Below are 24285 nucleotides of genomic sequence, written 5' to 3'. Positions count from 1 at the left end.
CCATCCATCCATCCATCCATCCATCCATCCATCCATCCATCCATCCATCCATCCATCCATCCATCCATCCATATATCTATCCACCTCAACTACTCATCGATCTCTCTTCCCTTCCCTTTCCCACTCCCTCTCGTTCTCCCTACCTAATGCCTCTACATAATTGCTTTTGTTTGCCCACCCCCCTTGGTTTCTTTCTTCCCGTCTCCTTCACTCTTTTCCAGCTGTTCGCCTGTTAAAGTATTTGCCATCTTGGGGCGCTGCTGGGGGTGGCATCCATTCGCTATTTGGTAACAACATCCGTTGGATCGAGTACGAGCTAACGAAGTCTCAATTTCGCCAGGCATGTATCTTTCCGAAACACACACAGGGGATCGCTGGCGTAGAGAATGGTGCAATTTGCGTTTGCTGGGGTAATCTGTTTTAAAAGCGGCTTAGCAGAACTTCGCGCGCTGTGTTTATGCGTGTGAGCCTTGCGCAGACTGCAGTGACAGACTGTATACCAACGCACACCCTTCGTGAAACCTGACAGTGCAGATAGACCAGGCTGATCTGCTTGTTGACTGGGTATGTCTCTTCTTTCTCTCTCTATTACTCTCTGCTTCTCTGCCTCTCTCTCTCGGCCTGTCATTATCTGTATCGCTCTCTCTCTCTCTCTCTCTCTCTCTCTCTCTCTCTCGTTCGCTCCCTCCTTCCTATCGCGTGCGAGTAACGGCGCTCACAATTCGTGCAAAGATAGAGAGATAGGCCGGCCATTCATCTGAGACTATCGATTATCGAAGATTACTGGCACGGATTCCTGAATTGACGGCGATAGGTATGCGTACTAGCTAGCCTACATAATCTATGTGTGCCCGCGTGCGTGTGTGCGTGCGTGCCTGCGTCCGTGTGTGTATGTATTTATGTAGGTATTGCGTACTTGTATATGTATTTGTGTAGGTCTGTGCGTGCGTGCGTGCGGGTGGGCGGGCGGTTGGGCGGGCGGGCGGTCGGGTGGAAGAGCGACGTACGTGAGCGCGTATTGTAATGTACTCGCCAATTTACGGTACATAGAAATATTTTAGTAGCGACATGGAAAGGGACGGACCAAATTTTCAAAATTTTCAGAGAAAGATCTAAAGAAGAGAGTGCGCTATTCAAATTTGCCTGACGATTTTCATGTAATTTCGACGCAAAAATTAAAGCCGCGTGCGGTGGTTACCGATATCCGAGGAGGCAGCATTTTAGCCAGCCGAGCAAGCATCTATCAAATATAGTCATCTAGATGGCAAGCGAATCTATCAATAATTCACATTAGACTGCTCGAGAGACGACTATGCGACAATCTTGCCAATGACGCCAGCTGGCGAGTCATTCTGTGCAGCTTACAGGCCTGTACCCAGGATTGGCCTAAGGGGGGTTCCAAATCAAAGGAGTGCGGGTTACTGCGAGCGCCGAAGACGCGAAGCGATGTTAGGGGGTTCCGGGAGCTTTACCCCAGGGAAAATTTTGAAAATCTGCTTTAAAATGGTGCATTCTGAAGCATTTTAACAGTTTTCTTCTGGATCAAATATACCTAGCCCAATATATTTATTTTTTGATGGTTGGGGTGGGGGTTCGGAACCCCTGGAACCCCCCTTAGGCACGGAACTGGCTTAGGCACGTGGTGGGTTGCAGAAGGTCCTGCAACACAACACGAATCATGCCACTGATCATTGCCCGCGAGCAGCAGCAAGAAGTTACGATTTGTTTAGAAATATTCTCGAAGAAAAAGTTAACGAACGATTCCCAGAAGTCACGAAGTCACGTAGTGTATAGTTGTATATAGCAGATATTAGATATAGTGTGGGGGGGGGGGCTTCAAAACCTCAAGACAAAGTATCTTATACGCTGCTCTACAGACAGATTTATTGCTTGATCGTTAATAGATTTACTAGCTGTTACTATGTGGTAAGTACCCGAGCTGAAACGAATGATAGAGTTTTGGTGCTATATAGAATGAAAGCGCTATATGCCCGACCCACGCAGCGATGCCTGTAGTCTATTCTAAGACTTTTGAGAGAGACCACGTTTGTGTATAAAATTTTAAAAGATAGGGCACGGTTCATCATTATTTACAGTTGAATCGGTTCAATTTAACTACATCCTATTCTCATGTTTAATAGTAATATTCTCAAGTTTAATAATGGTACGATACAATCAAACGCCCGAGCATGTATAGTTGACGCACGGTGATTACATAGTGCTGGTCGGGTTTAATATTTCACCATTCACTAATTTCAGTATTTTCACTATTTTCAGTTAATTTATTAATAATTCATTTGCGGCATATAAATTGCTAGTATTCCGTTAGTAATCTGTAAAAATTGTGAAAAAGTGACAGATATAATAACGCCACAATTACGTTCACAGATAATTAATAAAATTCAAAAAATCTTGCTTTTAATTAATTAATATCGCCCGATATTGTAGGTGTGCAGCACAGCTATACCCGAAGTTATAACTGTGAATAAGCCGGGTATACACGCAGCTACTATTTACTCTCATTTTAAATGACTCGGTTACATGTTATATAAGCACCGCACGTATAAGAAAATGTTTTCTATGTTCATTAGTATAAGGTTCTTGACATCGAAACCAAGTACTGTCAACATAGGCAATATTTCTTCGCTCTCAACCCTCGATCTATACATTTTTAGGCAAAGCAAAAATATGTAACACGGTATACCTTGCACTTTTTGTTCTGTCAAAAAAGCGGATGTGCGCGTGGAGCCAGTTAGTATTTCTCTCAAAATAATAACAAAACAGGGAAAACGATACAGTAATCTCAGGATGACACTTAATCAATCATAATATAAATAGTTTTAATATTTTTATTCCGAACAAAAAACAATTTTTTTCCTGAAAATTACCAATTAGTATGACCTGCTGTGTCTAAATCGAGTACGATGTAAATATATTACGTATTGTACCATGAACATATGACTTGCAATACACAATTATGTGTTGCTTGTTATTATGGCAGGATAATTTTGCGTTACATGTGTCTGGCGCCGCTTCCGTCGTTAGGTTACATTTAAAACTTCTACCTGTCAAATATTTTTCTTGTTTCAACCTTTTCTTTTCTTCATTTCCACCTTTTCCTAAATTGGTTCATCTTAACTCACACTGTCTTTGAATGCATACTATAGTTTCCGCTGGGACGCCAGTCCTCCCTTTCGTCCTCTTCTTCCTCTTCCTCCTCTTCCTCTCTTTTCCTCCTCTCACTTTCTCTCTCTCTCTCTCTCTCTCTCTCTCTCTCTCTCTCACATTCTATTTTCCCATCTCTTTGTTGCTCTCATGTCGCCTTTTCGCAATTTTAGTTACACGTGCAGTTCCCCTCATTAACTGTGCATACTCAGCCGCTCTTTGTGTATTTTCTAATAGCTGCAAAGTGTCTACTTGTACGTGTAAATAACCTGACCATGTTCTGATGGTCTTGCTAACTGTACCTTGTCGATCCTAACAGAAATGCCACTCGTTAGATGTACATGCGCGGGGATGCAATGGAATTCATCAAAGATAAATGGTAACGTAGACGACATATTGATATTAAGTGCAGATTCCCGTGGCGATACAGTTCGCCGATTTTCTACACACACGGCAATTTCTACGTGCAGGTATTGGGAAACAGGGGATTTATTTTTTACGGGTTTTTAATATTTCCTGCCTTTATAGAAATTGCGTGTCACCCTGATCTAATCAACATGCACTCCAAGAGGCAACTTAACCACTAAAACGTAATCGGAATAATCCTTATATAAATTACGGATAACCGGTAGTACTTATACACTAAGTCCTAATACGTGCGCGTGCGATTATTACCGGACTTTACGAATTCCCCCGCAGAACTTTAATCTTAATCGTATAGCTTAATATTAATTGTATGCTTACGTGCAAGCACGCGCGTCAATATAATTAATTAAAAGTTTGATACAAAATCGAATGAAATATACATTGCTAACCCTTATACGATAGAGCGTGCGCTCATAACTGTCGCACAACTCTAAAGCGCCCGGATAACTAAATTGATTATTTCTTACCCCGACGAACCCGTTTTTTATGTACATTACGCCAATGTAGCGTTCTCGGGTAAGAAGCCTCACAGACATCTATTATGGACGGAAGAGCTAATCAGGTTCTACTCAGATTATTATGGCTTAACATTTTTGGTATATATTTTTGCGTTTTGTAAGCAAATATCAATAAAGCTTATTTTTCCGACTTCACAAGCTTGACTGAGCCAAAACTACAAATGGCAATTTTTTTATTAAATTAAAAAACATCGTTCTAGTGAAGATGTTTAGAGTTTTTTGCATAAAGCGAAAATCAACTTCCTAATGTCACTTAATTATTTTACAAAATGATAATTATTTTGCGGTGAAGGTCATTAGACAACTATAAAATTTGCATCATTATAAAGTTGACATTGCTGGGTTAATTTTCATACGTCGAAATATTTCTTCACAGAGATTTTTTCGACTAATTAATTTTACTGTGAATACGAGATTAGAGTTAAGCTGGAATTCGATGAAATATCGAGTATTTGTAAAGCTATGCATTGTTTATTGATTTATTGTTAACTGTAAGAGCTGGTTGGCAAAAAAGCACGCGCGATATTGCAGATGACAAATTTATAGGGGGGAAAGTGTCGTGTAGCCTCAGTACGGATACAGTTTGGTTTGCTGAATTGAATAAATATGTCAAAACAGATGGTTTCGACGTTCAAGATGGAAGGGTCGGCAGGGAGAGAATAATTTATTTGTTTACTTTTATTTCCCTTTGGATGTATAGTTATGTCAACGACCACTCTTCTTTCAGAACTCAATTACACACTGCTCAGGATGGTTGTTGCATGTCTATCTACGGAACAACTCATATATAGGGCTGCAACGTTGTGATATATAGCGCATTGTCAGCACAAGTAAAACGCTGCAGCATCAATTCCACACAAATTCGTAAATGTGTATTCTCAGCAGAAGGTGCATGCGAGTTCCCGGGCGAAACAGCGTCAGCGCACGTTACTATAACGTCTCACGACATATGCTAGTATCGCATATTGCCTGGTTGTTCCATAGAACTAGAATAGAATGGGTTGTTCTCGTAATAATGTAGGTCCTATTGTAGAAATATACAGCGCCCTCTGTCCTCGCCTCGCAAAATCGGCACTAATTCGAATTGGGATACCAAAATTATCTTTCAGTCAACAGATTGTGCGGAGAACGGCTCAATTGAAAGTTAATTTATGCAAGCAGACGGCGCGGGATGCCGGGAAAAGCGGAAATGGGGAAAAACGAGAGAAAATCGAGGGTGCGTAGCGGCCACCGGGCCATACCGCATCGTGCCGTCGTAACTCTTTACTCGTGCGTTCTTACGCATACTCTCGCCGTACGCAAATTCATCACCGACTTTACTCTGTCTTTACGACTACATTATAGCATATTTCTCCACCTGAACACTTTTTATGGCTGCGACAATATATAATGTAGTCGCCTTGGTGACACACCACGCAGTGTCTTTTAGCAGTCGCGGTGTTCGTTGGTCATCGGGGAACATCGGGGAACATCGGGGTCATCGGGGAATATAACGATGTACTTGGACTAGCAACCGTATAAACAGTGCCGGTGCACCGCTATGTTCCTCTGATAATCATTCTGCTCTGGTAATATTCTGTGGACGAAAAAAGGAGATTTTTTTAGTTTCCGTCACGTGACGCGCGTGCCAACAGCGCAACCGGCAGTTATATTAAGTGGCGATATGATATACTACTAGCAACTTTAATTTAATTTAATTTTTTTTTTTTTAGGGTAGGGTTAGGGTTATAGGTTTAGGGATTTAGGTTAGGTTAGTGTGGTTAGGGTTTTTTTTTTTTTTTTTAATGTGCCTAGTAGTCATATCTAAGTGCCTAGTAGTCATATCATATCGCATCTAACTGCCGGGTGCGCCAACAGCGGGTCCCAGGTGGGCTGTGATTTATTAAGCTGCGGCATCGCCTCGGCTGACACCGGAAAATTTGTTCTTGCAATTTAGTGATGGAGCACGCGCGTTGCTCGCGAAATAATTTTCGTGTGACCACAATGAGCCATCGTACAGCTATTACGCTCACAAATAAACCAATCGCGTGGATTAGGTGAAATAATTATACCTTTGGCGGATGTGTGCAGACGTTTTGTCTCTTTCCAACGAAAAGAGGCCGTATGGGATTTCAAGTTATTATAGGAAACCTAATTACCTAGACTTCTTGCACTATCCGCTGATGTGGTTGGTGGTTTTCCGATCCATGTTTTTAGTTACTCCAATGCCCCCGACCTGTAAATGATTGTGGTGTTGCTATCCCCGGCGTGGAGGCACAGTCACGTGATAAAGTTGACGGTATACTTCAAAGTCAAATCTTCCCAGTAAAGATTCCACAGTTACTTCGCTTACAGACATGGCCTATATCCCTAACCCTAACCACTAGTCCTAACCTAACCTGATCGCTAACCCTAATCCTAAAACTAGTCGCTGCCCACATTGCGTACTGTCCCTCACGCCCGGGGGATAGCATTCCCCTAATGAGTTGTGGTTTGAGGGGTGTTGCTATCCCCCGGGCGTGGAGGGAGGGTCCACGTGATACAGTTTGACTATTTTTATTCTAAAGATTAAGTCATGCCGATAACGATAAATGCAACACCTCCAACGCTAACCGAACACTAAATATAATATCTCGGAGCGCTATATATAGGCATTGTTTCCACAAAAATATGCTATGGTTGCGACAGATATCATCGAGCAAAAACCCTAACCCTAAACCTACTGAACACTATCCTAACCACTAGTGCTTGCCACGTTGCGGTCACCTCCCCACCCCGGGGGATAGCATTACCCTGGTGGAGTATGTAGTAATTACAGAGAGCTAGACCCTTTCATACATCTTAGGATTAAAAAATAACACATTTACCAAAGAATGCAATTATATGATATTATCAAGTAAAATGTGTGTTTTCATGGAAATACATCGGAAAACTACTTATCTACGATCATAAACCAGAGCAAAACATTTACAAATGGCGTTTGTCTCTGTTTGAAGGTTGCCTAAGTTGTTCGCCACTAGGGAGAAGTGGACATCACTCCGCCCACAATATCCGCTAGCCATCTCGCCACCGCATTGCGGCCTTCGCAAGAATTTTAGAATCGAGAAAAAATTGAAATGACAAATAATTTGAATGAAATGAATTTGGGATGGAAATGAATATGGGAAATGAAAATGGAAATTTTAAAATGAAAAATAAATTTGAATAAAATGACGTTGGCGATGAAAAAGATATGAAATGAAATTAATTTGAATGAAAATAAATTTGAAATAAAATGAATTGGAATGAAATGAATTTGGAAATGAAAATGAATTGGAATGAAAATGATTTGAATGAAAATGATTTAGAATGAAATGAATTTGAAATGACAATTGAATTTGCGAATGAAAATGAATTTGAAATGAAATGAATTTGGAATGAAAATGAATACAATAAAATAATAAAATATCCGTAGCCATCTCGGCCACCATAGTCGTGCAGGCGAACGTGCGCGCGCGCGTGCTGATAATAAATTATTACGGATAGCCGTTCATATCGCTGGAATGCCCCGTCCGTGTGTTATCTTGCACTAGTACGGCCGGTGAGCGTGGAGACACGGGCGCGCTGCTATATCTCCTGGATCTTTGATATTTGTGGTGAGCCTTCTGCGCCACCGTAGTAGGCCTACTGGGCAACGACGCGGAGTGAGGGATAAAAATCTAAATTCTCGCCGAGATACAGGTATAGCGTAAAAATTAGCGACGAGCTGAAAATTTTGCTCTAATTTGATGTATATGCGCAATGATAACAATCATGCGTGTATACGTTTATTTCGTCCTTATTAGCATTATACAACCGATCGGAGATTTCCCTTTGATCGAGTGACTCACGGATTTTAAACATAATCGCTGATTTATAATTTTGTTGACCCGCGTAGTTTTGTCTGGCGCGCTTTTGCTGTACCGTGTACCCAGCACGCGCACGTGCTAAAAAGGGTAAGCGATTAGTAAAAGTAGAGAGTGAGGGAGCGAACTAAACACAGCCGCCTTGGCCTAGGAGGCGATCACACGACGTGTAGCGACCGCGCACTCTTGCAGCTAACGACATAAGCCTATAGGATATACGGACAGTCGCATGTGCTCTGCGATATATATATATATATATATATATATAGCGATATATATATATGTATATTAGTACAAGCTAGCGAGAGTGTGATACCGACACTGCCGAGCAGCTGTCGCCGACGTTTGCCGATGGTAGCACGTGCGGCGTCCATTGTGTGTTCCGTAATAATTCGCGCGTTAGTAATAATTCGCGCGTTAGTAGTAATTCGCGCGCAAGTATTCACCTAGCCGCGACTGTCGAACGAACGAACGACTGCGCAGCGCATTTAATGATCCGCCGACGTGTCTGTGCTGCGCGTCGTTGGCATAGGGCACATCTCAGTCGCACGAGCCAGCTCTGCGAGCACCTATCATCGGCAGGTTGGTCGAGTCTTTGTCGTGACGGTCTTCGTATCCGTCGATCGCCGGGTTGAGGTGCGCTAGCGTGTACGCTCATTTACGGGTGTGTGTGTGTGTGTGTGTGTGTGTGTGTGTGTGGCTCGCCCTAGCGCTATATACTAGCATGTACATGAGTGGATGTGGCACAGCGGCACCCGCTGGTGCGGTGGTCGTGCCCTACAGCTACTACAAACAACTAATGAGGAGTCCGATGACAACAACAACTCCGGTGAGTGGGCATTGATTCCTTTACCCCGCCTCTTTCTTCTCCACCGCCTCTTTCCCCACCCCTTCCCTTCCCCTCCTCATCCTCATCTGATGATTAGCTATCGGGGGGGGGGGAGAAAGAGCGAACTCCCGACTTATAGAAACGTTCAATTCGCAAGTTTACGAAAAGCAATTTGTTCTCCGGCGCTCATGCATGTACCTATGTAATAGTGCGGTTTCGCTCGTTTGGTTGCTGCCTATAGAGGTGGCATTCCATTAAACTTATTATAAACGTATATTAATAAACTTATTATTACGTAACCTTATTGCTTGATTAACCACTTTATTGATTGACTTGATTATTTAATTGATTAATTATTGCCTGATTAACAAGCGAGCTTTCGGTAATCGTCCGACAACCCACAAGCACTTGAGCCGTTTCAAATAATTAAGTGATGGAAAATAAACTCAGACCAAAGTCTTAATGTTTATGTACGCTTTATCGCCTCCTATAATTCCATGACGCAAATGCACGCACGCGATCGAGCACTCGCGAAGATGGAAGATGGAATATAGAAAATACAAGAACTCTAACTTTCTGTGAGTTTGTCTCCAACGTCCGTGCGTGCGGCGAGTTTGCGTGTTGCAGAGAAGAATTTCAGCGGCTTTTACGTGGAATTAATAGGCGATATAGAGAGTATATAAAAATTAAGATATAAATAACAACCTCAAACCCGGCCCGAGTGCTCGTGCGGCGACCTGCCAGTTTATTGAGAAATGCGCTGCAATACATGTATACAGACTGCAGACTTCCAACGTTCCTTGTTTTGCATCTCTGCCACAGTCTTGAGTGAGCTGCCATCATCCTATCCTGCGCCACCGTGGTGCCACGGCTACCTGGGGAATAATACTTTTATTGGCTAATGCGCCCGCTAACGCTATAACGGTCGGAACATTATCAAATGAAAAACAGGTTTCAGTTAATTTGGCCAGCTTTGCGCGCGGATGCCGGAGTGCTTTTCTCCAATATAATGAGCGGGTGTTCATAAATATCGCATGCCGTCTGGATGAGAGCGATACACTTACGCCAGGAAGCAGCCACACGCTGGGGAGAGTGCGTCGCGATAACGCGTGGTATTAGTTAGGGCCTGTATTCCCAACCCCCGTGATAAATGACTGACTGCGCTCTCGGTTGTTCGTAGCTGAAGCCACGCTCGCCCGCAATACTGTCCGCGTCGTGCTTATAAATTACGCGATCGCAAGCTATTTGCGGCTATTAGCGAATATCAATATGGCCGGCCACCTGCTGGCTGCGCCGTTTCAGTGGCAACGGTGTCTCGGAGGTATGATCACCCGAAAAGCACGTTGTTGTGACCTCCATATGAACTTGACGTGTGTTCGGTTACTTCGGTAATTACCTTTTACAATGATCGGTACCTGTATCGCAAGCTAACGACGTGCACACGCACATGAACGCACACATCGCTTGCACGCACGCACGCACGCACGCACGCACGCACGCACGCACACACACACACACACACACACACACACACACACACACACACACACATGGACACCTAAATATCGCTATGTACTCGCGAACGCACGCGGGCAATGGCAACCGTGGCCTCTGCTTGAGAAGGCTAACCCCACGTGTCTGCAATTTTTTCCTGTGCTAGGCCCACGTGTGCGCGCGCGCCAATTTTTTTGCTGCATACATACGACCGCATGCGAGATGCGCCATTTTAGACGCAATGGCGACCTTTCGTGTCAGCGTTCGGGGGTAGCCGAGTTATTTAATATGTTGACCGACGACGTAGACTGATTTATTTATGCACTAAGATGAACATCCTCGGCGTGCCAGAAACATCCGGACCTCATAGAGGTTTGCCGTGCCGGCTGCTCGACTAGCTCGCCGACGCATGTGTGCGGAGCTGAGACGGGCCCCGGGCCACGGTCCGCCTAGCTCTAGAGCTATAGCCCTTCGCTCTGCCACAAGCCTGCAGCAGAGCGAAGGGCTATAGTTCTAGAGCTACGGTCCGCCCAGCGGGCGGGGGCAGTCTGCAGCGCGCCTCAACCTCCGAGCAGGTTGTAAGAAACGACGTATGTATGATTGGGTTTCGTCGCACATATGGTCGCCAGACTGCGGCTATAAGACACTAGTGTGATCTGTGCAATTAGCCTGCTAGCCGCCTACCGGCAGATTTTCGGCACGCGCAGTCGTACGTGAGGTTGCGGAGGTACGCGACCGTGTGTGCCTTCATCAGTTATATACGTCTGTCTGTTTCGTTCTCTATTGCGCTCTCTCGCTCTATCGCTGTCTATCTCTTGCCTGTACACGCACTCGCTCTCTTTACTTCGATCTCGACAAATCAAGCACAGCCGAGTTGGTGAGAGACGGTGACAGCTGTTGTGCTTTGCTTCTCGTGTGGCGTTTACTATTGGCACTGTTAGCCGTTACACCCGACGTTACGGTGGTTCTACGACGAAGTGACAAGGGAGACGGAGAGTGGCACGGCTGTGGATGGTAAGGCGATATCGAGTCTACTACTTCTCAGCGCTACGGTTGCTTAATTATATCAGTCTTCTTAACATTCAAATCCCGTCTGAGTGAAGCGGAAACGTGCGTAAAATTGGATGCGATGCCTGCCGCTGCGTGAGGAAAAATCGAAGAGCATCTCCATCGACTAACTGATTGTTGGAAGTAAGAGAGAGAGAGAGAGAGAGAGAGAGAGAGAGAGAGAGAGAGAGAGAGAGAGAGAGAGAGAGAGAGAGAGAGAGGGGGGGAGAGAGAGAGCGGCGGGGGAAAAACTGCCATAGCCGCGAGAATACTCGGGTCGTTTCCCTCTGAAAATACCACGTCGTGGTTTACGATAAACGTTTAACGAGCGCAGTGGTCGACTCGACTTGTGTATAAGAAGCCGTGTGAAGAATAACATTAGACGATCAACTCGTGCGTTGATATCCACGTGAAGAACCTTAGACTGGCGCGCTGAACTATCTGTCGCTGTTTTTCACCGCGGTGATTGCACGCGTCAGATAGGCTAACGCCCATCTATCGGGCAGCCATTGTACACCGATAGTTTTCTTCGCCTTCATTCACAGTCCGTCGACTTTAGAGCGAAAGGTATCACGAAGTGAACGCGGCTTCGGCATTGAGACGACTCGTTATCAAAATCTGAAGCTGCTCCAAGTTGAATATCTCTAGTGAATAACAGCGAGGAGTAGCGCCGTAAAAGGCGGTCAATGCACCGTCCTGAAATTAGTAGACACATAAGCCGACAGCGCTGCTCGTCTACGACCGATCGCGTTGCACGCAGAGCTGGGAGACTCGCAGACGTGGCGGGCCAGTGCGATCCTAATACGATGGCAATGGTGCAGGGCGAGAAGGGGCTAGATGCCTGGTCGCAGCCCCAGTGGATATATCCAGGACAGGCCGGATGGGTAAGCACGCTTCTGTTTTCGTAGATGCCAGTCGTACTGATGGGATGTGCACTTACAGTACAAGCGGCTGTGTATATAGACTACACAGCAGCGTCTCTGTGACGCGTCTCTGACGTCACGAGACGACATTTTGCTTATACTGCCTAACGACAGATCTCGTGCTAGCTACGTACTATAATACTCTACGTAGACTAATTACGTAATCCGTGTCGCGCCAAGTTTAGTATAGAGTGCTTTTGCATTGGCGGGGGGGGGGGCGAGTTTATATCGGTTCGATTCACTCCACGTTGTGATCTGTACGTTGGTCGGAAAATAATTCTAAGTGAGTGGAGTGAATCTAAGCGATGATGGATGTCTATAAACGCATTCCGGATGTCCTGCATGGCGGGTGATTCGCCCCCCTTCCGTGTCGCCATGAATAAAATATCCATATAGGGATTTCTGATATCCGATTGCAATAAGCCGTGTCTTCATTCTCTGATTGACCCGCAAGAAGTCAGCCAGGCCGCATTTCGCTGTGATCAGAGAGTCATTGAATTGCGACCCAACCAGTAATTTGCCCCGGCATCTTTCCATTTGCAATGATAATTTTCATAAATAGTCATACCCATATGTGCATGCATGACTCGATCACATATAAACTGGGGAGCAAGAGCAAAAGAGAGGGCATATAGATATTATAGGAAGAGAGAGAGGGGGAGGGGTAGAGAAAAGGAAAACGATATATAGAAATTAATGAGATAATGTGGTTTTCGGTTTGGACGGGGGATTTCGCTTTAGATATATAACATCATTAGGTGCGGATACACCACGTAAAAAGCATATCAGCAGGCATCATGCTACATATACATTAGGGATATGTCCCTCTCTCTGTGTTGCAACAAGGGGCTTGCCCTATTAGCCAAGCGATAAGCTAAATCATCCCGGGTGCCAGATAATGCAGAACGTTTTCTGGAGCGAAATACATACGCATTACACCAGGAGCGAATATAAATAAACATATTACACACCAGGAGTGAATAAAAACAAATTTATTTTTATTCAGTCCTAGCTTGCATGTACAGCTCCCGCTGGTAATGTTGAAGTATGCACGCGGGCGGCTATATTGTCGGCCAAATCACCCTGCCATGTCATCAAACCATTACAAACTATAGCTATGGGAAGTGTTCAGTTACTGTATAACTCGTTAGCCGACACGATGTGGTATAATTGTAATCACGCTAGCTCTATAGAACTATAGCCCTTCGCTCCGCCACAGGCCAGGCTGGTAGTTCTAGAGCTGTAATCAGGATAACCCACGCGGATCCCAGATTATCACGTATAGTACGCGTGTATGGTTGCGCGGAGTCTCACGTCGGCATACCTAGAAGTCTCTCTGCCAGCCAATAGACACTCCTTTGCCTAGCTCAGTCATATTCTAATACAGTAGTAGCATTCATTCGCGTAGGCATGGCGCACATACTACGCTAGCGAACTGTTTCCCACATGGCACGTAACTGCCTGTCGTCTTGGGATGTAATCGTTTCCGAATAATACACGCACATTGCTGCCCTGTGTCTAATTAGCATCAATAAAACTACTTCGTACCTCCCGCACCCCCCACGATTACCCACAATAGTCGCAGGCACGCTGCCATAGCTGTCGCCTTGTTGTCCTAATGTCGTGGTCCTTCGCGCCTTTGCGCATGCTGGCCGCGATGAAAGCACGCTACCAACCAGCTGGCTATCTGTTGGCGACTACTACCCATCCCAGACGCAGATGTGGTGTCCAGCGCACTTGCACCCCCGATGTTCGCCACGTGGGTGGGTAGTGTTTAGCAATGGGAGGATGCTGCACGTCTGCCTGCCTCTCCGTGTTTGCTATATATAGTCATCGATATATAGTCAATCTACAAGAGCAAGACTTTTAACAAGACGATATGAAGTCTTATGGGGACTTTGAATAGCAATCGGAAAGCTTACGACGCTAGGCAGAAGATCACGTTTTGTTCCAATACGATAAATTTCCCATTTTGGCGCAAACCTTATATTTACGAACAAAATTTCCAACCTCGGATATTAAACTACACGTCCTTAACCTATAGGTCTTTTTCGTTCGCCACAGTTTCCTTATCCGTGGCATCTCCTATGCTGTATATCTCTGTTATATATAGCTATCTCACTCTCTCGTTTCACTCGCTATATATATATATATATATATATATATATATATCAGCAAGCGCTAATAAATACCTTATTATATGAATTTATACAAGAGCTAATATTACCTCTATTATTAAGGTTTATTAATAAGGTTTATTAATAAGGTATTATTAGCTCTTGATATATATTATATTATATTAAATTTCTATTACGCTATTTATTAGCTCTTGATATCACGGAGGTATTTGTCATAATTAGCTCCTGATGTATATATATATATATATGGCTGCGATGAATATTGTAGTGTAATTACTGGTGCAAAAGAATGTCACATGTCATGAAACGTAGCCAATGTTGCGAAATAAACAAAACAAATCAATATTGATGACACTTCTCCTAAACATGGTTTCTCGATACAAATAGCAAATGTGATATAACTGCGTCTGCACCATGAAATATTTGTATAATATATCACGTAACATAATTTTTTTCTCAAAATCAGTCGCGAAAGGCCAGTGACACCTACCAACAGGAATTTTTTTCATCAAATTCCGTTTTTTGTTTATTTTTTCGTTGTACCAGATATAGCTATTATACTTGCTATTACTCCAAACGCAGAATTTCCTATATCATATTGGCTATCGACGGCGGAAAGCGTGTTTCCAGCACGCATAGTCGCACTGATCAGCGGGCAACATGGATTTGTATCACGCCACGTAGAATTATGAGAACATTCTATCTACTGGTCGCACTTAAGGTGATCGTAAAACAAAATTTTGTTCGAGAGAAACACTACGTGTCCCGTGCAGGCCAGTCGGGTGTTGTTACACCGCCGAATTACGCTGCCTTTATCGCACACAGACGTACAGATATAGCAATTCGCCTCCTTGAAAACGGAAAAAATGCAGTACAATCTCGTGCCGCCGGAATAAATTTCACCATGTAATCGAATCTCCTTACCCCAAGGCGAGCGACGTGGTGGAGTTACGCGGACACTAAGCCCCAGACGCACTGCTATTTTATATCCCGCTCCTCCCGCTGTGACCTCGCGCGTTGTGAGATACCCGAGTTTAGTCGAACGCAATAAGACAAGTAGTATCAGTTGTGTTCTGTTTCCGCAGGCGAGCGTTAGGCAGAATTTAAAAGATGGTTGCCCATTTAGCCTTTTTTTCATCGTTCGTGAGCTAACAAGCGATGCTGTGTAATCGATGTACGCTAATGGCTTCTTTAACCCCTTCACGCGCAGTTTTCAGATGCGAAATTTAAACCGAATTTACTCGTGCAGCTAAAATTGAGACTCTCTATTCGAGTGATATAATTATGTACATTCAGAATAAAATATGCATGAGTACTAACGCTCCACCTTCCTTCGCCCTCGGCAACACCACGCTACTGTGTAATAAACCGTACGCGCGATATTTTTAATCACATGAATGTTCTCTGCGTTTATCCGCTCTGTCTTTCACGCCATGTTAGAGCCTCGGCTATAGAGGAAACTCATCCGTTCCTGTCTGTCGCACGCAAGTATCGACAGGGTTCCTCATTTGTGCTTCAACCGCTCTGCTCCGTGTTGTTTCGTGGGGGAGCTTTCGACGTTTCGTTTTGTCTGGGGGCCAATTGACTGCATTTCTGACACTCTCGACCCATTCTTCCATTACCAGCGTCTTTCTAATGATGGCGCAACGCAGGCCTTCGTGCGTACACTGTACACACAGGCCTTGGTTACAGACGGTGAATTCATCCAGACATGTGTCAAATGAGAATAGCTTCGACTGGTTTTTCTCTGTCATATGTCAGCATTCTAGCCTATAAGGAATGGTTGACAGCCAGGGTTTATCGCATGCCGTCTTGCCACGCATACCGCATAATTCAGTACGACTATTCCAACACGCTCTGCTCGACGCTTTAAGTAGCTAGTCTACACACGGCGATCGTAAACGGATATATCTATTATATTATATTATATTAACTAGACTAACAGAATCTTCTGGCATATCAAAGAATCGCGTGTAGCGTCGGATAATTCTTTGGTCCGTATAATATAATTATTCAGCAAACAGATGCCGTCAATTTCTAAAGGACCATCACCAGCCACGTGACGTATCGAATCGATGCGCCGCACCCCTCTATATGTCGAGTAGTGATATTCACGACCGAAACGTATGCCCTATACCACATATAGCACCTTATGAAAGAACAGGCGATTGCAAACTCATTGCCGATTTGCAAGAGCAGTTTCCGAGTCATCCGTTATCATGTTGGTACAGATGCAAGGAGCCGAAAAACACGCGCGCGCTCCGACCGCACGTATACATGCATTTTCGTTACACACGAGCGCGTTTTTTTTCTCCACTTACAGCACATGGTACCTGCTCAGATGAATCCAGCGCTCTATCAACAGTATGCTCAGAACGGGGAGGAGCCGACGGGGCCCGGTGCTGCCGTGTACGCCCAGCCAGCGCCGCAACCTTACCCGCAGGTGTCGACGGCCGACTCGCTCAAGGAGCAACAGGTGGTCGTGCAGAGCGCCGCCACGTGCTCCATAGCAAACGGCGTCGAGCAGCAGACGGTACGTACGTGACTGTACGGTGCGCACGCACGCACACGCACGCACGCGCGCACGCACACACTTACGGACATATAAGCACGTGAGATTCCGTAAACGCCGTCAACTACCCTTCCACGCGAAAGCAGAAAACCTGGCTTGAAACGATAGACTATATACCTCATCCCAAAGCCAACCTATAGACAAACAACCTACAGCCAATAGACTATACCTCAACCAGGAGCCGGATAGCCTTGCAGCAACAGTATCGAGTGATTTGATCGCTCGGAGACGAGTTCTATTTTCGTCTTCACATTATCGTTCGGCAGCCACCTATATCTTAATTTAAATGTCATCCATTTACTCGGTTTGGTGGTATAAATGCCCGTCGCACGATTAACGCTTCCCCTTCTCGTCGATGAAATCGTCCGTATAACAAAGTCAAAATGTGCGAGAGGTGGGGGGGGGGAGAAATTAAACGAAGACCGAATAAAGGTTTGCGAAATGTCGGCGCGTGGTTTGCAATGAGTGAATGAATGAACGAGCGCAGCAGTATCGATCCATGAGGGCTTCACGCGAGGAGCAAAGCGGAGGAGGCGCCATATATACGCTATATATATATATATATATATATCAAGAGCTAATAAATACCGGTGTTTATTAGCTCTTGATATATATATATATATATATAAATATAAATATATATATGGTCGTTCGAGCCATGCGCCGCAACCTGATTTAGTGATTTTATCGCACACTGTATGTATATATGTATACGACACGTCGTATATGACATTTTTACGCCGATCAGTGTCGACGGATAGGTTGGCATTCGACTGCATGCATGAGAGATGCACCCAGAGCTGTCTTCGATAGTACATCACGCAGGCGGTGCTACGTGTCGAAACTGCAGTGTTGCACACGCGGCGCGCCATGACACTCTGCCAATTAATATTCGCACGGAGCTTGAAAACTGTTGAAATCGAAATCGTGGCATGAGGCGGCGCACATCTGGTATGCACCTGCTGCTACCGTGTTCGTGCGTGCGTAGGCCTACTGTGGACTACCGACGCGTAACGTGCGTTGCCAGTCTCATCGTGCTATTCTTCGAATTCGATATCGCAATGATTTCGAATATCGCTTCCTCCCGTTACAATTAAGTCCAGTCAAGCAGATAATGTTAGAACGTCTGAGACATGGTGTGGCCCAACGGCGTCAAAAACATCAATGTTCAAACGCAATTGGCGATCTGGTGATCGCCTCCTGGCCACAGCTCGAGATTCATTAGTTATTATCGATTGGGTAACCTTGACCCTGGCTATACTTACAGATCCCCGTCTTTTGTAGTAAAAACTAGCATCGAGACGAAAGCAATTGGACAGTATATTTAGGGGTTTTACAAGATCTATCCATAAACGATTTGTAATCATGTTCTGGTCATTCAAATAATTACGTACACATGCCATCTGTAGTTGTTAATACCGCGATTGTCCGTAAATACTGACAATACTAGTGTCAAGTACATGTCTTTTCACGTCCGTGTCCGCATATTGTGTGCTCTCTGGATTTATTAGCTCTCTTTATTTTTACAATACGTACCATCAGTCAGCTACTCAAGCGGCCGCTGAAACGAAAACGGGTGATCAGTTTATTTATCTCGTTCTCACAAACCATCGCTATACATTCATGGGGCTAGGTTCTTGGCTAGCCTATAGCTGTAATGTAGAGTACGGTAGAGACTCGTTTGCCATAAACTGCAGCTGCTACATCGCATTTCACAAGCCCATTTGGCAGCTTTTATCCTACCTTCAGGAATCCTGCCAACCCGCCACATGGTACTTCATGGTTACTGCGAACATGTCGGTCTCGCGAAAATCTCACAAGAATCCTAAACAAGCCCATTATGAGTCCTAGACATGCAGCCTGCATGGTCCGTCGATCTGGGACATGCCAGACCACAAAATCCACAAACAACTTCTCCATACTTAACACGAGTGAAGGACAAAAGACAGTTGTTGACAAGAGGCTACCCAACACTTTATGTCAAATTATCGCCATCCGACAGAGACCATATGCAAAGCCTTGTTGAACATCAACCAGGCATCTTTCGCTGTTCCTAATGTACACGAGTATGCGCCTCGAGAACACGATTGCTCAATCACTCGAGGGCACACCGAAACAGAGTAACCGACTCTTGTTGCACTTTCATCTCTAATATTAAATCAACAAGACAGGTATCATGGTCATGCTCATCCTAGAGTGTAAAAAGAGAGAGAAAAAAGAGTAAGTAAGCACAGACAATAATCTGGGGGTGCAGGTCTCTTATTGTCCCCATGTTGCAGTCTCACCGAGTTAGTTTCTTTATGTATTTTACAAAAGTTATAATATGACAGTCAAGCGGACGCTGAGGCAAAACGGCGGATGAGATTATATATTGTGTTTTCACAATCTTTAACGATACATTCTTCCCGGGAATCAACTACTAGCTATAGTTTGGAATGTGTACTGATGGTTTGCAAAAACGCATCACCCTGGCTATCAGTCTTAATGGAAGCAAATCGCAGCATCTTAGTTGATGTATTGCGCAGAACTTGTTTTTCTCTGACGTTTCAAACCGAGTTTTGTCTGCAATTCTCATTGCGGCTGAACACAATCGACTACAAACAGCCTGATTGTTGCGAAATTAATCTGGGCTTTTTGATCTGCTCTGAAATCACGACGATTGCTGCTTGTTCGCAATCTTTAGACGGAAATGCCTTTTTATGTGTGCGCCCGCATTTTCGTTAGAAAGTCAGTAAACGAATGCGTGACAGAGCTCCAAGACAAAGAGATAATAGCCGTAACCCCCACAAGGCAATCCGTTAACATAATGCTAATGCATAAGCCTTCAATAAAACCCCTCAATGCATGCTTTAAGAAGAACATCTTGGAGAAAAGTTGTATTATTAACAGAATTTCTCTCGCTATTAATTTGAGCAGTAGTCGAGGGTCTGCATAGATAATTCGTAGGTGTCTGGTTATAGTGGTATCTATCTATCTATCGTCTAAATCTGCACACAAATCACGTGCGCGTTACTAATCCCATGCTCACCCGATATAGGAGCCTTGCATCTGAAATGACTCTATAGATCATTCGCAGAGAACCCAATTCCGTTCAGGGGGTCGGGGTAGCGACAGATATAACCGCGGCCGAACTCAATGCTAATGAATATTGGTAGATATCAGTTTATCTCACTGGCTGTGTTGGTGACACAAAGGTTACAAAGTACGCGTGAAAATTCTGGATAGTTGGTTGCCGTTCGCAGGGTGGCTGCACGTCGGTTTCTTTTGGCAGTGCGTTTCCCTCACGATCGCGTATTTACGTTGCCTTCTGACTCTCCCTCGTCCCCCTCTCCCTGACTTTTCATTCATTCCTGCTTAGCTCGCTATTCATCCTGCGGGATTTCTTATGCTACACACGAACAACCGTCAGCAAATATTGGCACCAAACCATACTTTTTTCCTTCCGATGACGAAGAAATAATGCGAACGATCGATAGGCCGTGATAAAATTAATGAACTCCTTCTACTTCGCACGCTACGATATTCCTGCGCGCGCGCATTCGTTGCGCGTTTGTCGGTTTGTTTATTTGTTGGCTTGTTTGACTGGTTGATTATATCATGTGCCCGTTGGGGTCGTTTGTACGACGCCGCATTGCAGCTTTCAATGATTGATTCAGTGACTGCGCACACGTTTGACGTTAACACGATGATAATTATTTCACGACAGGAATTGAGGGCCACCGTTTTTAGTGCGCTTAAATATTTAAAGAGCAAACAGAACAACAATGAGATGGATTCATATCGGAAGAGCATCAATTTCTCAGAACCGAGTATACCACGATTAAATATTGGTCCAATCAAGCTACTCAGTGGCGCGTGTGCACGCTGCAAACAGGCGTTGTGACGTCGTCACTTCGGGAATCATTATGTAAAGTTATTGGTTCTACCCGGCGGCTGACCCTGTGCCGTATATACTACCACACCAGTAGCGCTAAACGCCCCCTGCAGTCGCCACCAGAGGGCCACTCGCAGTTCGGGGTTTTGATGCAAGCTCCAATCGACATTTCTGCGTCGAAGAGTGGTCCCGTGGCACATTGTCCCGTCTGATGGGACATGGCTCTACTGTTATCGTCTGGTAAATTGTCAGTGCCCCCAACTATTTCCACCTAAACATTTCCAAAACTACAATTGCTGATTGAAGATGACTACTTGAAGGAGAGTAACCTTCTGCGTATCTTGATTCGCTCATTTACGCCACGGCCGCCATGTTTGGTTACTGGTCTATTATTCGAATTCAGCTGTACTTGCAAATCAACTACTATTTAGATACTGCTAAGCCTTCTTAACTTTTCATTAAGCACAGTGAAATGTCAAAATATTGTTGAAAACGCCTGTATTATATCGTATAACTGAGTATATAACGTGGTATGAGGCGCTAAAAGTGCACGAAATTTCAGGGGCTGAGAGCTAACAGCAGCGTTAAATTTTAGACGGGTGGTTGGTCCATGATATACTGTTAAAATCGGCTAGGTTTAACAAAAATAACGATTCTAACTCCATGGAAACGAACAAACCAACTTATTAGGGGTCACCGCGCATGCAGTCAAATGCGTAGCTCTTTAGGTTATTATTGTTTTTTGCCAAAAGTGAGGCGCGCATTAGCACGAAGCAGTAGTACACGTCTGTACTTATACGTATTCCTTTCGTTTTAGCGTACTCTTTACATGGCTTCCGTTTTGCTCGCAATTACGTGGCATATGCGTACACGCATGCATATACATAAGCACGTTTCTTTAACTCGAGTTTTTTGCCGGTGACGTTGCGATTACTGGTTGATTGGAGTCTTGAAATTGTGCCGCGAAGCATAAGACGACAGTACGTAAAGAAGCTTTTGCTTGCTATAGGCAGAGAAACGACTTAGGCGCACACATGTTGTTAGCGCAATGGATAAACTGATACGTCTTATAGAAGTTCGATAGCTGTTAGGCTAGGTCGTGTGTGTCGAATCAGTAATGGAATAAGTCCATTAGCATATTTATTTTTCTGCATCCGGCGACATATAAGCACAGAATGATTCAACAAATTACGGGCCTCGACAAGTGTCCCCTTGCTCATTCATTAAACCGTTATATGGCAGCATGTTTATTGCAGATATGTTTTATGGGTGTCTTTGTGCGCTCACACAGGCCTAATTGTGATTAATAGAACGCCCAAGGCTTCATTGCTAATGCGCGTTTCCTCAAAAACACAAGTTTTGGAATTAACGAATGTAATTATAAATGTTGTTTATCACATTTTGAAATATGTTCAATACTATTATCAGGGCTCGACAACTAATGATGGTTATTGTAGGAATAACTTCAATATATATACACTAATAATAGCACACTTCATTATAACACTATAAGGAAAGAGCGGATACCATCAGAATATATGAATAAATATTTAGATTGTGTAATTACAGTGAATTTATTCGCTATTCTTGTACATAGTAGGTTAATGTTTCTGATGAGTATAAACACTTTCTATTGCTGCCACGAAAACAGCCATGCATTTATACGTAGTTTATTGGAATACTCGGTGCGCACCACGGCCAGCAAGTTCATTTCTCTGCATTAGTGTTAGCAGAGGTCGTGCTTAGCATTAAATGAGACCGATTGTAGATGCACAGCAGTTTGTGCGAAGGCGACACGAGCTAGCTGGAACGGTTTTATAAGAAACACACTACCCTATCCGATCTCCATACAGATTCTCTCTCCCCCAAACATGAATGTGAATAAATTATTTCCTAATCGTTGCGACTATATGTAACGAATTCGTTGTTCATTATATCTTAGCAGATCGTATATGAAGATGGACCGTCAGGAAATATATATATATATATATATATATATATATATATACTATATATTATACATATTATATATATGTTATGTTGTCGTTTGTTGTCGCCTGACGAAGAGACATATGTTCACGAAAGCTCGCGTGGTAAAATTTGGACACCTATATTTCTATTTTTAAATTTATCTTATATATATATATATATATCAAGAGCATATAAAGAAGGGCCTTCTTCATATGCTCTTGATATATGTATATACGTACTGTTAATACCATTAGACGTGTTTATATGTAGCAGAATTAAACAAGCATGCATCCACCCATTATGTTAGTTTATAACTCGATAATCACGCCCATCTGTTACGTTAAAGCTGATAGATGTAACGCTACGGCGCCGCGTTTGGTAATTGTTTATTGATTCTTCGAAGCCAGGAGAATAATTTCATGAGGGGTGTTTTAGGAGTACGATTGCATACAGGTATATACGCCTTAGCATATAGGACGTCCATACAGCAGGAGATCTTTGCATCGATGTACGCTCGCCAGATTTATTTCATTTGGCATTCAAGATATACAAGCACGTGATATATGCGCATGTAAAGTGTCTCTTTGTATGTGCCAATCAAATCGAAGATGCTCCCGCTAGGTTCAATGATTTCGTTCGCTTAGGCTGCATGCTGGCGAGATAGAGATAGCAGCACGCTATTTCCGCTTGCATTCTCCGGCAGGCCGCTTTCTTTCGCGTACGTGTAACCTCCTCGTGTGCTGGCGCCGTCGCAGCTGTTGTATACAGCAGGGCCATGCAACACGATTGCAATTCACAATTCCCATGCACCTCCCATCTATATGCACACTGGCGCAGTATGCGTATACATGCATGCATGATGCACGTGGTATCTGCAGATGCGCGCTATTTTAAATAATCCCGAGCAATATCGAAAGCGCCCGGCGGAGGGATAAAGAGAATTCTTGTTTCACACAGTAATCTCCCAGTGCGCATGCTGTAGGCGAAGCCATATGCTTGCTTGCCGCCCCTAGCATCTCTGTGTGTATGAGTGGGTTGGGGAGGGGGAGGCAAGACTGATAATGAGCCAGAACATCCGCAGAGTACGTGTTGTCCGAATTTGTTTATTGAACGCTGCCTTTTTTGCTAAAGCGAGATTATTTGACGATTGGGAAATTTCGGAAGCAAATGGCCTCAGATGCACTTATTTGTGTAAATTTATTGCTGGCATTTTATAATTCTGTTGCAAGTAATTCCGGATCGTTTGCCATAACTGTTATGTTTAGTCAACTCAACCCATATTACTTTATGGATGTGCGTGCGTGCCAACGTACGTGTATTCGTGTGTATGTGTGTGTGTGGGGGTGTATGTATATATATATGTGTGTGTGTGTGTGTGTGTGTGTGTGTGTGTGTGTGTGTGTGTGTGTGTGTGTGTGTGTGTGTGTGTGTGTGTGTGTGTGTGTGTGTGTGTGTGTGTGTGTGT

The 24285-nt window shown here is 44.1% G+C and overlaps 1 protein-coding gene across 9 annotated transcripts in view; it reads left to right on the top strand.

Annotated features, from left to right (window-relative positions):
- Window positions 1-24285, top strand: part of LOC106820841 (RNA binding protein fox-1 homolog 1-like) — a 74194-nt gene that overhangs the window by 27466 nt on the left and 22443 nt on the right. For 2 of the 9 annotated variants that reach the window (XM_014825423.1, XM_014825421.1), the window contains exons 1-2: window positions 10814-12226; window positions 16727-16936. In XM_014825423.1, the coding sequence (XP_014680909.1) occupies window positions 12029-12226; window positions 16727-16936 (408 nt within the window). In that variant the 5' untranslated portion in view covers window positions 10814-12028. Of the gene's footprint in view, window positions 1-356; window positions 565-717; window positions 815-8505; window positions 8802-10813; window positions 12227-16726; window positions 16937-24285 lie in introns of those variants that run through there. The other 7 variants (XM_014825419.1, XM_014825427.1, XM_014825428.1 and 4 more) reach the window with 7 other exon arrangements.

Source organism: Priapulus caudatus, unplaced genomic scaffold (assembly GCF_000485595.1).
Source record: "Priapulus caudatus unplaced genomic scaffold, Priapulus_caudatus-5.0.1 Scaffold49, whole genome shotgun sequence".
Lineage (NCBI taxonomy): Eukaryota > Metazoa > Priapulida > Priapulimorpha > Priapulimorphida > Priapulidae > Priapulus > Priapulus caudatus.
The sequence above is the reverse complement of the archived record's forward strand: the minus strand, read 5'-3'. Positions and strand labels throughout refer to the sequence as shown.